Genomic DNA, 16,492 nt, shown 5'->3' with positions numbered 1-16,492 from the left:
GTGACCACGATAAACAACCAGATCTGAAGGAAATATTTTAGCGGAATGTTTGTTTTCCTGCTTTTGTATAAACAAAAACACGAGACTCACATATTCCCATGGTCTGAGCAACAAGCATCTCTTATTAAAAATAGATTGGAAAAACCCCATGTGTCCCATGTGATCAAATCTGACACACACACACACACACACACACACACACACACACACACACACACACACACACACACACACACACACACACACACACACACACACACACACACACACACACACACACACACACACACACACACACACACACACACAGACAGACCAGTGTATGAAGACAAAACTGAATAATATAAATATAATATACTGTTGCTTCATTTGCCTTTTTTTACACAGCTGCTTTAATGTTATGTTATGTGATAAAAACAAATTGATGCTAATATTTGATAGGGGTGAAGCAACATGTGTTCATGAGTATAATTAGAGATAGACAACATGTATTTGGAAAGGTGTGTTGATCTCATTAGTCTAGATATGCCTCTGTTAACCAGACAGGATCAGCTGTGAGGTTAACTACCAGCTTTTAATAGATTATTTCCAATGACAGTTCTCATTGTTTCCCATACAGACCCTCCTTCAGACTTTTGCTGCTAGACAGCCTGGCATTGTTTAACTTTTAGGGCACTGATATTTTCTCTAAAGATAATTCTGAATATTCAATTTGCATAACAGATGAAGCATAAAAACAGCAATTTAATTTCCGGGGGCAAACTGAACCAGTAACTGTGGCAGAGAAACATCATTTCACTTCTGTTTAGAGCTGTACTGATAAGTCAAAAATTAATTGCCAACTGTTTTCATAATAGAGTAAAAATGAACTTATTCTCTGGTTCAAGCTTCTTAAATGTGATTATGTTTTGGTTTCTTTTATCTTCTAAGATATTAAACTGAACATATATTTGGATTAAAGACTATTGGTCAAGATATACAACAAGACATTTTAGGTTGCATCTTGGGCTTTGGGAAATGGTGATCGACATTTTTCACCATTTTCTGATATTCTATAGACCAAACAACTAATAATTCGAGAAAATAATCGACAGATTAATGAACAATGAAAATATATATTAGTTGCAACCCTACTTACGCTTTTGCCATCAGGGCCTGTCGGCTTTGGAGCGACCTGCTTGAGGAAATGAGGCTTACAGAATCTGTAACTTCTTTTAAATCACTTCTTAAAACTTCTACAGACTTGCTTTTATATGACATTGTTTGTTCACTGTTATTGTCTTTTTTATCTTTTTATGAACTTCATATTGTGTTTCATTGCCTTCTACTTGCATCTTGTTAATGTTAGTCTTGTGACTGCTCTCTGTGTTGTATGTCTTTGCTTTGCATTGTACTGCCTTTCCTTTGTCTGTCAAAGCACTTAAACTCTGATTTTAAAAAGGTGTCATATGAATAAAGTTATTATTAATTATTATTGCCTTTGTTTCTCCTACACAGTGTTAAAGGTAATTTACTATTCCTAGGTTTAGTGCTGAAAGGCGATCCAACAGGTTTGACTTTTCGTGTGGTGAGAAACATTCAGGTATCTAGTGAATTTGTGGGAAAATAAGGTGTGATTGTAGTGCATCAAAGCTTCATGTGAACGTCTGTGAAGGATGAGCAAATACTTTTCCATATATGGAAGTTGGATCTTTCTGGTGTAGTAAATTTTAGGCCACATTTTCCCCCTCCACCTCCCAGTTACTGTTTCCGCTCGTTTGACAGGATGCTCTTAACGACTGTAAATGTTCACCTTTGGAGTGGAAGGAGATGAGGCAGTCGCAGAGAGGCCATTTTTCCACCGGCTCCTCCTGGATCACCTCCTCCGGGAAGATGACCACGTCGATGTAGTCAAACTTACAAAGCCGCTCCAGGATCTGAGTCATGGGCTTGGAATTTGACTTCTTCATCATGGCACATATGCCGACCACAATCTGTCGCTCTGATGGCTGGTGGGGAGGACAGGGAGGATTAGGACAGTGAAGAGAGGGATGGAGGGAGATGACAAGTGAGAGGAGGGTATCGACATGCCAGAAATGCACAAGTGGCTGCACAGTGTAATGTCCTTGTGCTGACAGAGACTGATGGTTATGGTGATTAACTTTAATGCGTCAGCGATAATTTGAGATTAATGTTGAAAGCACACTAACAAGCTAAATATGTGTCATTAACATACTGAAAGTTAGCAATTTGGACATCAGCTCTGATTCAAACATGCAATAACTGGGTTTTTTGCCACTTAGAGGCAGAAAAAACCAGCTTCAGCTCAACAGCAGTCAATGTGGACTAAACTGTGATCAACTGTTCATTGTTTTGACACAAAATGTATTCCATGCCTTTCAATCTCATGAATTGTTTTCTCACTCAAACTCGACCACCACCAAAAGTCCACATTTACATACTACTTCAACAACTTAAGGTGACAAAGAATTAGACTGCTGTTTGTTGTTCAAGTGACAATGCTTTTCAATTTACTGCATGTAAAAGTCTAAATCTTTGTCTCAGTTAACATGGACCCAGCCACAGACCTCACAGAGGAATCTGTTTCCTCTTGGAGGAGGAAAGTTTATGACCACCGTCCACTTTGTTTACGAGCTAACTTTGCATGTCTGCCGTTTGATAGCTTGCCCCAGGTAGAATAAACGGGGTTAAAACATTTTTTAGAGGTTTTTGTGCAATAAAGCCTGCCTGCTGCTGATGGCAGCTGCCTGCTGCTGATGGCAGCAATGAAGAGTGAACTAAAACAGCAGTGCTGCAGGCATTAACCCAAAAACACTGAGACAAAAGACACTAAAAAGCTCCAGAGAGCTGGAAGGAAATACAGACGTGGGTGATAATTCTCTGTGGGGTCTTCACTACATAGTGATTCCTTTCATATTACAGATGGTAATCTGATCCATTATCAATGTTAAACTACTGATTATAGTCACTTTAAGCTGAAAGCTATCAAAGCTCAGAGTACAGCTGCATCTATCTGTGGCAGAGTCTGCTTAAAGCTGAGGAAAGTCTGATAATGTAGAGCCGGGCCTGACAAGCTAAGCCGCAGTTGTCCTAAAAGGACCACTGTAAGCAGATAACCTTTTTTTTATTACTATCAAAATTAAGAAGAACATGGCCTTTCCTGAGGACAAACTCTGAATCATTTTTCTAGGACTGGTAAGAACCTAAAAATAGCTTCATCTTTCATCTCTTAAAAAAATGTAGTTTCTTGTATGTAATGAGCTCTGCAGCCTCAAAGGGCCACAAGCATGTGTGTAGACTATTAATAGACCATTTATTCAGTTACTTTTGCAAGAATTTTCATGTCTCAAAAAATATTAAAAAACCTCTCAAATTCATCATCTATGTATTTGATATGGTGAATAACTGTATTAGAGGTGCATGATAGTTTTGTGTTAACTGGTTATTTCATTAATCTGATGTTGTCACTCAAGTTGTGGCACCGACCTGTTAAAAAAATGTCAGCAATGGACTGAACCCCAACCTTGAGCAACAGTAAACATAAAACTAAAGACAGATATAGAAACAAAAGCCAGAGAGCTATTAAACAATAGCTAGTAAACAAGCAGCTAACACAGCAGCACTATCATGAAGTCCTTTTATAGTTACAGGACTATACAACAGACCAGAGGCCTTACAGTTGTTTATCTGCTGCATTGTTCACACGCCAGTCGTTGTATATTTCTGTCTCTATTTCTTTTTCCACCGTTCAATTCCAAACAAAACTTTCCTCTTTAAAATTTCCAGGCCTGTTAGTTTCCTACTGCCCAAAAATGGGAAATGCTCTGACCTCCTGTTCCAAAATTAAATCATGTTTTTCCACTGTAAATGTACTGTTAGTGGCATTATTAATACCACTGACATTAACCATACTGTACACAGACTCTAGTTTCAGCTTGTGTTTGTTATATTTTATCATTTATTTTGCTTATAAAAACACCTGAAGCAACAAGGCAAACCTCATTATACTGTATTATTTATAGGAAAGCTTTTACTTCAACTGTGTGTGCACCTGTTACTCACCAACTCATCATCGTCATCTTCCATTTCCTCTTCTCGAAACATCTCGTTCTTCATGCTTGCCTCCGTTTGGCCCAAGTGCTGCTCATCATCTTCACAGCCAACCAAAAATCGAGGAGTGTCTCTGTGACCCTGCCCCTGTACCGTTCCTTCTCCTGGTGTAAGTCCGTTGCAGGGCTCGGACATCTAAAAACCTCCGTGCAACATGGCGGCTTCGGGTGGCTCCTCCCCAGCAGGGGCTGTGCGAGGTCAGAGAGCGATTACGGCGGATGAAAGCAGGAAGAAACCCAGTCAACTGTGTTACACCGACACCGGATGACTGACACCTGAGAGCTTGCTGACAAACTGAAGGATCTGTTAGGCTTTCCGAGCTGGCTGATATCAGCTACGTGCAACTAAACATTTGTGCTGAGGTAGGAAAAAAAAAAAAAAGTAGCAGAGGTCCAAAGAGGTAGAACAGTAGGAGCGGACTCCACGTGTATTGAGGTAGACAATCAGGATCTCGGCTGTAAAACTCCCTGTGTCAGGACAGAGGAGGCCTGGCTCTGAAAGATAACATGTTCCAGTCTGGAGACACTTCTTCACAGAGGAAACTTCACAGTCAACATTTGCACATCAGCGTCCTTTGTCCTAAAAAAAACAAACCAAAAAAAAACATTAAAAACTGGATCAAAACAATTCCTGTAAGTGAAAACTATTCAGATAGACAGACGAATAAAACCGTAACAAGTTAAGCAACAGCTGACGGTTGCTGTGCGAGCTAACTTGAATAAATAGATCTGAACAACCACAGTGCTGGTTGATGCAGTGTTGCCACATCCACTCTTTGTGAAATAAACCTCAGGGCTGTAACATCAGCCACAGAATAGAAGAGAAACTTTTATTGTTTCTTGAGAAAACTGGGTCATTGCAACAGTAAAAAACTCAAGATAAAATAAGGTACTAAAGATAAAACTCTTGCTATGTTGAATATATTTCAGATAATGGCAGTTTACACATTTGCTAATACATTGAGAAAGTGAGCATAGAGAAATGGAAAGTATGTGCATCAATAGATATTCGTAAATGACATCCTGAAACGTACATTATTATTTTTATAATATAAGTAGAGGGCTGTAAAAAGCATGAATGAAACCATATTATACAAATTCCTCTTTTGCATTTTAGTCATACTAGCTTTAGGACTCTATGGATGCAAATATCAGCTAGTCAGTGAGTCAGACACTTTCTTTCTGTTTGAAATATAAACTCATTGTACAGTCAGGCAGTAGCAGCTCTTACTGTGTTAGCAAGGCTCATTTTACATCACTTAAAGAGCCCACATAAACCACAGCGTGTGCAGAAGAGCTTGATCTCATGACACAGCATCATTTTTTTTGATACAGATTAAAAGGTGCTAAAAAAATAGAGGTTTTGGGATACTGGGGTGTTTGTTTGGTTTTGTCTGCCTTTTTTATGTGCTTTTTTGCCCTTTTTTATTTTAATGTGTCACATTTATAATATCTGTGTTTTTGTAGTTGAAATGTTAAACAAATTAAAACATAAATAACAAAAAACAAGCTATTTGATGGGTTGCAATTCATTTTTGTACAGATATTCAAGGTACTGTGTGGACACTCTGTGGGTTTTGCCCCCCATCACTTACATTGAAAGCACATTTAAAGTTGAAATATTTCTGTTTTTGTATAATCTGGGTCACATGAGGGTAAGTCATCAAGTCTGTGGCTAAAAGAAAAGTTTTTAAGCTATCTTTTCTTCTCTCAAATGTAAAAGTGGGTCGAATTAGACCCTGTATGTAAGGGTTAAGGCATTGGTGACTGACTATTTCTCTTCTACCACTGTGAGGTTAATATATTTGGTATTGGGTGAAATGTCTCGGCAACTATTAGGTGGATTGCCATTAAATTTTGTTCAGACATTCATAACTTTGCTGGTTCCTTAAATGTTCATCTACTGTAATGAATTAGCATTAACATCAAGCTTGCTGACATTAGTTAATTTATGAGCTGCTAGTGTGGCTGTACAATCTTAGTCTTATCATTTTGTGATGGAGGATAGGCCTCGAACTGAATTTACATTACATGCTAGTCAGATCTAATCTAGTCCTGTTAACTCTTTCATGTGAGGAGCCTCGGTCTTCATGTTTTAGTAGACATTAACATCATTATATCTAAACACACACATACAGCTCAACCACCCACCAAACACTTATTATAGACGACAACAACATCATCCACTCCATGTGAGCCTGCTGCTGACTCAGATAGGTTCATTTTCTAAAAAGAGCCCATGCTCCTGTTTGTTGTTGCCATGGCTACAGAGCCTGAAGAGTAGCCAGGCTGTCTCCTTTCTGTGTGTCCTGTATGTGCGTTAAGGTGGATCACATAACCTTGCTTTGCATTTCACTTTTCTTTTTAAACGGATCCACTCACATAACATCCCCTGTTGGACCTACAGTCCTGCTGTCATGTTTATTAATAATTATCAAATGATCATTACACTTTAATGTGTTACCCTGCAGTCGTCTAACCTAAAACATAATAATTCAAAAGCAATTTATGCACTCATTAACTTCCCCTGTGCAGTTTCTCCCAGCTAGTTAAAAGGATTCAAAACTTATTTTACAAACACTAGTTTTTATGAATAATTTCAATGTTATTTACTGTACCTTTTCCGATTTTTGCTCTTCAGTGCTGAATTTATGATCAATTGCCAAAATGTTCTAATTTATTTCATCTTTTTTTTTAGATGAAAAATGCATAAATGAAAAAAGGTACCAAACTTTATAATAGCTAAATGCCTCAGAGATATAACATTACATTTTTTATTGTAATGTAAAAGCCAAGTTCTGAATTTCAAAATGTCGTTAAAAGTCTCCTTTGAAGTATGCAGCTACTTAGTCTTACAACTTTTACTCATGTCATTTGTCAGTAATGGAAACTTTGTGCATAAAGATGAACAAAAGCTACAGCACAGTTCCTTTTTTTAGATCTCTCGTTGTTGCTGAGTGTCCGAATCCATGTGAGAAACTATCACACTGACTCTTTTCATTCCGTCCTTTTCATTAATCATCATCAGCCTGCTTCACAATGTACTGATGCAACACTGAAGCTGTTTCTGCAATTGTTTTTCACTTTCCACTTCCCATATGTTACACACACACACAAACACCCTGTGGGAAGTGGAACAAATAAAGCTGCTGTTTGTTTTCATGGTTTTCACTGTAATGACACTCTGAAATAAAGACAACAGAGTTTCAGCCTTAGTGCGATTTCCTCATTCCCACCGAGAAGAAGAGTGTTGGTGTTATGTATGTGTGTGTGTGTGTGTGTGTGTGTGTGTGTGTGTGTGTGTGTGTGTGTGTGTGTGTGTGTGTGTGTGTGTGTGTGTGTGTGTGTGTGTGTGTGTGTGTGTGTGTGTTGTATTGTGATTACGCCACATTCAGGGTATTGCACATGAGCAATAACAAATAGATTACTAAAACACAGCTACTTCTCCTCCAATCCAGTGAGTCTATTAAAATATAATTCATTTAATGCATGTAACCTTTAGAGGTTCAAATAAGACCAATTTATACCCTGAAAAAAAAGGGAGAATTGCCCTTTTTTTTTTTAAATGTCAAACTATGGAAGAACAAACCTTTATCACTTCTTCTTACTAATAACTATCCCAGCGTAATTTGAATTCCTCTTTTTTTGATAGTTACTGTTTTTCCGAGAAAGCCTTCTGAGTAACAAAGAAAAGTCGACGTGACTGAACACTTAACACTGAAGAAAAGCTTTGTCGAAGCAGTTTTCAAAATCAGGTTTCTTGTACCAAAAAACACCAAAGCGAAACCATTGTGAAACTGTGAACAATGGCCACATTTGACCAAACATTTGCAACCCTAGTGCTTCAACATAATGGGTGTGTGTGTGTATGTGTGTGTTTGGTCACTGCTTAACTGTTAAGTCTGAGCGATATCTGATCCAATACCAAACAATAAAGAAACAAAGTGGTTATGTCATTCACCGTTACCGAGCCAAAGCCCAAGAGCGAGATGCCAAACGTAGCCAGAAGAAGACACTTGCCACTCTAGTATGTACACAAACACTACACACAGCCAAAGACAGTTTATGCTTCTCTCATCAGTGTAGCCCGACACCCTGCCTTCATCCACTGCCACCACCATAGCCAACAGCTGACTCGAGGGGAAAAGCCTCCAAGAAACACATGGCCAGATCATATCAGCTCTCACTGACAGCACACAAGCCAAATATGCACTCCTCACAGTCTTTGAATTACCGCAAGAACTTATTTAAAGTCACTTCCACTTTCATACTGTGCTTTCCCCCCCTCTTTGGCCCCGTTAGTGCTTGTTAAACATTTTGGCTGCGAAACAGCAGACACAGTCTTCATGTGTCCTCACATTTCAGCCAGGACATATCTCAACTAAATCTCACACGTGACCAAGTCCAACCTTGGAACCCAGAAATAACCGTGTCCTCTTCTGCAGCGAGGGAGGGGAGGGAGGTGGGTGACATGGGAACTGAAGGGTGGAGCCAAGGCACGAGGGCCAGCTACGCTACCCAAAGATAACTCATCATTACTAACCTCTAAGGTGATGACAGGCCGCACTAAAGGAAGTGGTAGCACTTCTTAGTGGCCCACGGTCGAAGAACACTAACAGAGATAAACCCATAAATACATTCCTATAACTGCTGTAAGAAGGCACCACTGGGCTTGAGTTTATTCAGTCTTACTACGCCAAGGACACGACCTTTACTGTGCTGGCAGGATAAGCTGGCGCCACATTACAGAGAAGTGCATGATGGGTAGGAACAACAGTATCTAATCATGCAAGCTTAAATTTCAACCACAGATTACTGAAAATCAGGGGATTTCACTTCAAGCAGCAACGTATTTCATTCTTGGTAAAAAAAATGAGCAAGAGGTTAGAAGAAAACAAAACCTTCTTCAGATGGTAAAAGCGCCTTTCTTGTCTTCTGACCACTCAAGCCACATCCACCCAGGCAGGCTAACATGCCAGGAGCAATTTGGGGGTTCAGTATCTTGCACAAGGACGCTTCGACATGTGGACTAAAGGAGGAGCCAGGAATCAAATCACCAATCTTCCAATGAGTGGACGACTCAATCTTGAGCCACAGCTGCCCACATATGACTCAGAGGCATATGACTCTAAACTACTGATGGTTCAACTTTGCATGTTATTATAATTTTATCCCCAAGGTATATTGTATTCTGAAGCAGATATTTCCTTAGAAAATCAATACTCCTAACAACAGATTTGCATTTCGCAGATATCGTTCCACTGCTCGTCACTGTTGTAAGTCTCTAAAAAATGAATAAATAAATAAATAATAAAAACTGAATATGCTCCTTGGTTGCTCAAAATCCAATATAAAGAAAGAAAATCTGAGCCATGCCCTAAAAAAAATACAATGTTAGATACTCAAACCTGTATGACTGACTGTGTATATTGACTTTATATTTTACTGCGATCCATTGTACTCCAACAAACACACACCTGATGTCACAGCAACACGGTGGCCCACAAGCAGAATTTCCTTTTCATCCAGTTTTACTTCCTGTAGTGTTTGTATTGTAAGTACTACCATTTCTATTCAGTTGATTTGTCCTTGACTGAAGTCTTGGCGAGCATGTGTACCATCCTACTCCTCCTTTCCTACTCTTGTCTTTTGAAGCGTGCCAATCTGAAGTTCCTCAGTAGATGTTTGTGAAGTTCTGAGACTTGTCATACAAATATCAGTTTGCTGCAGGTATCCATGTTTTCCCGAACAGATGCTCACTGACGCATTTAGACTAGAAGCATGGAATACCAACTCGACTTCCAACTTGCAATGGACTGCAGCGTAAGTCTCCGCTTCCTACTGCAATGCAAAAGTGAAGCCAAAATATCTCCCATGCTGGATTAGCCATCGTGTTTGTGTGACATAATTTGGAGCCAGAGTCTATGCAGAAGAGTCCTGAATCAAGAATATCCTCACACGAGTGACTTTGAAAAGCTGTCTATCTCACCAACGTACAGCACTATCGATTTCCTGATGCATTTTGATGCATCGTCACCATGACTAGAAGCTATCAGGTTGATAGATGAATTCTTTTGATTAGTTCATTCATTTTTTTCTCTCACTGTGATTATCTGCTTTTTTTCACAAAAAAGGATATTCAGAAAAAGATATGTGTCCTATGATGCAATAAAAAATATTTCTTTCTTATCAACATGCAAGGTAAAGTGATTCCAATATGTTTAAGGTGCATTTTAATAGTTTTAAACATATTTTGATGATTATCAGGATAATATCGCGAATCAATAATATCATTATTCATATCGTCCCATGTCTAGAAGGAGTTTTCTAACGTCTTCAGGGTTATAGAGCCATAGCATGAGTTAAAAACTGGAGATGTGGACTTTGAAAGACATAGATTTTTACTAGTCAGGGAGGGCCTAACAAAAGGCACTGTCGGGTGTCATCGTGGGAGATGTAGTATCCAGTGATTTTAACACTTGACCCAAAAAAAGAATAAAAGTCGTTGTCTGCTGCCTTAGACAATTCGTTTTTTTAAAGAGGACATTACATTTCCACATTTCCAGATCTATATTGTTATTCTGGAGCTCTCCTGGAATATATTTGCATGATTTACAGTTTTTTCAAAAACTATTTATCATCTCTCAGTTCAGTCTTTGTCTGATACAGGCCATTTCCTTTATGACCCCTTTAATCTGCAAATTCTTCAACTCAAAATGCAATACTACAACATTTTACATTGACCTACTGAAAACCTTGAGTTTTGTTTTGGTATCAGTACTAAAACTCAAGTATCATATTCACACCTATATCAAGGAATTTTAAATAATATCCAGCTCTAACTCATGTTATTGAAAGTTGCATCTCACGAATTATTAAAGACTCTCCATTACAGACCACTATGAGTTTGGCCCAAGGTTTTGGTGGTGATGTTTTAGATAACAATAGAGGTCGATTAAAGTACTAAATTACCTCATGTCCTTTTAACTGAGGATGAAACAAAGGCGACAGACAGAGGAACCAGACAAAAATCTTTTTGTGAGGCCAAAAATAGCCCTGTCTTCTGTCTGCTAGTTATATTATTGCCATCAAAAAAAAAAAAAATTAAACCCTGCTTCACCCATGAATAAATTAGGAGGCTGATTAAAAACATCCCCTGCCGTCACCTGTCGGGCCCTCGTCCGCAGATGAGTCACCTCGGTCATCACTGCAATGCTGGAGATCAACAATACGGCTCCAATAAAAAAGGCTTTTAACCTTTGAGACTGTTTGCCACAGGAAGCCTGCGTCATGTTTATGAGCAGAGAGTTGGTCATTAGCTTCTATTCACTATCACCATTACTCTGATAACATGGAAAATGAGAACGGTCACGGTGCATTGTGCAAACGACAGCAGTTCGCCTGTCAATTACAGACTCATATTTTGAGGGTGGATAGAATAACTGCAGGTCGCTTCTAAGCAAGGAAAATCATTAATGGGTCTTTGTGACTGAGTCGGGGACTCTTAATGTCAAATAAATGTAATTGACAATAATGGGAAGAGTAAGTCTGATGCTGAACAAGTGAGCAGCTTCTTATCTAAAGAGTTAAAGCCTGAATCATTAACTAAACTTTCAATTATTACATTCAATAAAACTGCTCAAGGGTACAAAAGTTATCAAGATGGGTCACAAACTAACTATCAGCCTCGAAAATATCATCCCTCGTGGAGTCAGATAACATGGTGGTGATGTCATCAGGGTACAACCACCAGTGGAGCAAGCAGCCACAGATTCATTATGAACTGAGCACTCTAAGAAATTAGCTTTGTTTGCAAATACAAGCTGCTGTCATTACTGAAAACAGACGCTGTAACAGGCTTGCCAGGCCCTGCAAAACAGGCCCATTATTTCTAACTCATCAACGCAAAGATCTCTCAGAAGATGCAGCCTCTGTTGTGTTTACAAGATGATGTACAAGATGTGGAACGATACAAGACTTTATTCTCCCGCTCCAAAAGCTTTGGCTGTGTGTAACTTTTTGGAGGTACACAGCTTTCAGGGCAACAATGAAATTACATTTTAATGGGTCCCTTAAGAGGTTACGAGATGCTGCAGCAGCAGATAATACAGAAAGAGCAAGAAGAAAGAAAAGGAGGACACAGGATAGTGGAATACAAAATGAACAGAGAGCAGATGGAGTTCATATTAAAAGAGGGAACAAAGGTGATGATTTCTGAATGGACAATAGATATAATAACAGAGGATGCTAAGTAGAATTTATGAATGAGAAGTGTCACCCTAAATGTGAACATATTTACATTAATGTGTCTACTTGAATCACAGCACTTGCACTGAAAAATGTTAGTGTGACTTTTACAGATATGCGTGTAAATTACACATTTTTTTATGAGAATAGCTGCCATTTCCATGACAACTAAGCAGACTCCATCTGTTTATGAAAACTATGAGACGTGGTTTAAAGCTCTGGGAAAAAGTAGCAAGTAGACCTTGAGTTAAGATTATTGTCTCAAACATAGAAAACAGTATTTAGAGTTTATGAAACAGTATTTAAACAGTATGTTAAGACCTCCAAGATTAAGGACAGAAAAGCACAGTTTTGAACAAAAGGTTGATTTTAAGTTAAAGGACCAGTATGCAACATATTAACTTTACTAACCTATAAAGTGTGTTATCAGAGATTAAGGAAATATGCTAAGTTGAAATACTGGCTTCTCCGTCTATAATACAACAGTCAGTCATGTTCTCTTTTGAAATCTCTCTTTATTTTGGCCCATGTGATTTGGCCCACTATACATCTAACCTGGCCATGGTGCTGACACGTAATTTTAAACACATTGCGTTCCACTACCACGTAATGCAATGTTATGTTTCTGTGAGATCAGGTTGCCGCCCATTTCGACACCGCAGGTTGCCAGTTATGAAACATTGGCACACAAGCGCAGTGTGCTGCAGTCATGGAAGCAAGTAAACAAACTGGATCAACTGAGATAGATCCATCAGGCCTAAAAACCTGAGTGAGCCTCAAGTCCGAGGAGGAGGGGACGGGGGGAGACAACTCTCTCCGATTTCTTAAATTTGGACAGCAGAACCCATTTTAAACGCTTCCTGTCAACGTTACATATTTCTCCTTTAATGTCTTCACTGATTTTCGGTTAATTCTAGTATCAACTTTAACTCCTGTCCACAATATCAGCACAGATTTGATAGATTAACCTGAAACATGCCGTTTTCTGTTATAGTGCTACGAGTTAGTCAACTTAACTATCAATGATTTCCAATACTAATTAATCGATAAATGATTTGGTCTTTGAAATGTTAAAAAGCATATCAGAAAAATGCCTGCAGCCCATAATGATGCCTTTAAATTTGCTTGTTTTTTGTCAGAGACCTAAATATATTCAACTGACTGTAACATATGAAAACAGCACATGCTCACATTTAAGAACCAATGTTTGGTATTTCTGCTTGAAAAATGACTGAAAAGGTTAATTAATGATCAAAAATGTAAAAAGTCGTCATAGTGTGAGCATAAAAACCAGAGTAATCACTTTTTTGTTACTCTGGTGTCCAGTTTCCTGTAGACATAGTGACTCTTTGGCCTGCAGCCAGCTCGCAGGGCTCTCAGCCACAACACTGAAGGACCAGCTGTCGTCTACCAGCTGACCGTCAAACAGCATCGACAAATACAAAGTGCCAATTCATTTGTAACGCCCATATACTCGAATCTGACCGCTGACACTTATCACAGCCCCCATACAGACTTGCTGCCCTCGACACATCCCGTACATGCTGATCTGCTGCTCGGATGCCAAAGAATACCGAACGCCCACCCAAGGCTCGGGGGCTCGCCAGATCTGTCCATGTACCAGAGTCGGACTCAGTGGACACTTCCCTGCCTGCAGACTTTAGAGATACTCTGTGCTGCAGTTTGGTTGATAGAATAGTTAATAACTGTTTTGCATTTTGACTCAAATGCTGTTTTCTCCTTGTTATTGCTGATTGTGTCATGATACAAGTCTGAATCCTTCTTTATTTACTATAAAAAGCATAAACATGTAGCATCAACATAATTATCAGTAAGTAAATAGCAAGTAAAAATACAGCCTAATATTTTGGGGGAGGATAAGGAAGCATAAATGTATTTACTACCACTTGAGAGGAGCACAACACCCAGTACTAGAAAACTCAAAATACTCAATAAATTTAGAAATCTAGACAGAACATAGTGAGACTACTCAGACAGGCAAACTCCTCAGCACTATATCTTATAGTGATGTTTTCCAAAGTACTTCAACTTTCCAAATTTACGACTTCATGCCATAAATCTAAAGGATACAACAATAACATCAACCACTGTTTAGGTTTTCCGTAACTTAGATTACACTGCAGTTACTGTGTTGGCCATTTATTTTATCTGTAGTTTCTTGATTAATTTATAAAAGCAGTGAGAATATTGTTATAATACAGAGTGTTTCTCTTGTAATCCGAGTCAGCGTGAAACTATTTATCATCGACATGACCTCATTATCTTAAATACGCAGTTGTGACATGTTTCCTGCCATTCATCTCTTCTACTTGTGTTCTTATCATTGTTGCATTACTTTTTATTATCGTTGACTCTTATTTTCTCCAAAGCAACATGCTTTTTAAACTATTCCAAGTGTGTCTTCTATTATTATAACACTACTGCTGACTCTAAACTGTTATTACTACAACTTCATGTTATTTCTGTCTTTCTCAGTTACCTCGATTACACAACAAGAGGAACTGTGGCTCTTGCCAGACTATCCCTGACTGGGCTAAATACTATGCATCAGAGCTTCTTAAATTTTTTAGACCAAGCAGAAAAGAATCAACAGATTAATCAATAATGAAATTAATCATTAACTGCAACCCTACTATATCTACCTATCCATCAATCTATCCATTCATCTATACACACACAAACACACACAATGACTTTTAGGACTCAATCCATTAGTCAATTTATTGATTATTTCGACACAAACATGATCAGCAACTATTTTGATAATCTAGGTTAGTTTTCAAGCAAAAAACAACGTGTGTCTGTTCATTTTTTTCAGTTGTGATGATTTCCTGCTTTCCTCTTCTGTGATGTAAAATTAAATATGTGGTGTTTTAAACTATCTGTTAAACGAAAACAAGCCAAAGGAAGATGTCACTTTAGGGTTTAAAGAAGATGTGATGGACATTTCTGACAAGACCAAATGAGGAATAGTGAAAATATTCAACAGATTAAACAAAGTTAGTTACAATAATCAGCTATAAAAACTTTACTATGAATACTCAGAGGGGAGGTTCACACATGTTCCCACCCACAGCAGTCACACACATTGCTGTCAACTCTCCTAGTTTCACTTTATAAATTAGTGTATAAACTTCACATTAGAAAAGCGTTGATACTTCAGGGTTTTTTTATAGACAGACTTGGTGATAAACTTGACTCGTCTCTTGTTGATTTGACACAATCTATTTCAGAGGATCAGGAGCAAACATCACAGGTGTCCAGCTGCCTGTATTAGAGCTTCAAATATCACAATAAAAAACCCCAATGAATGAAGTGAGTCGGGAGCATGGTCCCAGAGGATAAAAACACAATAAAAACTCACATAAAACAAATCAGTGCGTCGGCCTGCACACTTACACAGCACTCCTCAAAGATACAGCTTACAATATAAGACGAGAAACATGTGGCTGTTTTTTTAGATATCCACAACGACGGAGTTCAACTTTGCCACGCTGCCATGAGACAGAGAAACAGAGAGAGAGACAGGGAGACAGAGAGAGACAGAAAGAGAGAGAGGAAGGTTAAAAGTGTTCAAATCAACAAGACTTACCGGCGGAAATTAAGAGAAGTCAGACAGCTGTTCACTTCCTTGTTTCCCCCTGACTCAACTGTGACTGAAGAGAAGCTGCTGCTTGACTCTTTACTCCAGTTTTTCCTTTTTTCTTTTAAACTGTGTAAAAGTTGTGAGCTACAAGCTGAAAGTTGATGTGTGCAGTCAGTGCTGCTTGTTAGCTGCTGCTGCTGCTGCTGCCTCCTCCTGCTGCTGCCGCTACTAGCTTCCTTCCCTTTCTTTCTCTTCACCTTTTTGTTTTTCCTTTTTTTATATATAAAGTTGAGGGGTTGTTTTTTTTAAAGATGCGACGCCGCTTCCATCTAGTGGCCGAATGGATGCACTGCAGCATTTAGAGGCTTTAACTCTGAGTTTTAGAGAGCTCTAAATCAACAGTGTGATCATATTTTGTTCCTGAGAAAACCTGATGTATACAATCAGATACAAGTAGTGCATAGATAAACCAATGCAATGTTGAATGACTAAATATTTTGTAGCTTATTTTATTGTAAATTCCTGTTCC

General features: G+C 38.6%; 1 protein-coding gene across 3 annotated transcripts in view; it reads right to left on the bottom strand.

Moving 5' to 3' along the window:
* The window catches only part of LOC133982582 (inositol hexakisphosphate and diphosphoinositol-pentakisphosphate kinase 1-like), a 56,236-nt gene extending 40,076 nt beyond the window's left edge, over positions 1-16,160 (bottom strand). For all 3 annotated transcript variants that reach the window (XM_062421660.1, XM_062421663.1, XM_062421661.1), the window contains exons 1-3: positions 15,970-16,160; positions 4,063-4,689; positions 1,793-1,988 (exon numbers count right to left, since the gene is read on the bottom strand). In XM_062421660.1, coding sequence (XP_062277644.1) covers positions 1,793-1,988; positions 4,063-4,245 — 379 coding nt within the window. In that variant the 5' untranslated portion in view covers positions 4,246-4,689; positions 15,970-16,160. The remainder of the gene's footprint in view (positions 1-1,792; positions 1,989-4,062; positions 4,690-15,969) is intronic.
* Between the last annotated feature and the right edge of the window lie 332 nt (positions 16,161-16,492).

Source organism: Scomber scombrus, chromosome 6 (assembly GCF_963691925.1).
Source record: "Scomber scombrus chromosome 6, fScoSco1.1, whole genome shotgun sequence".
In the NCBI taxonomy this organism is placed as follows: Eukaryota; Metazoa; Chordata; class Actinopteri; order Scombriformes; family Scombridae; genus Scomber; species Scomber scombrus.
Note: the sequence above shows the minus strand (reverse complement) of the source record. Positions and strands in the feature narration are given on the sequence as shown.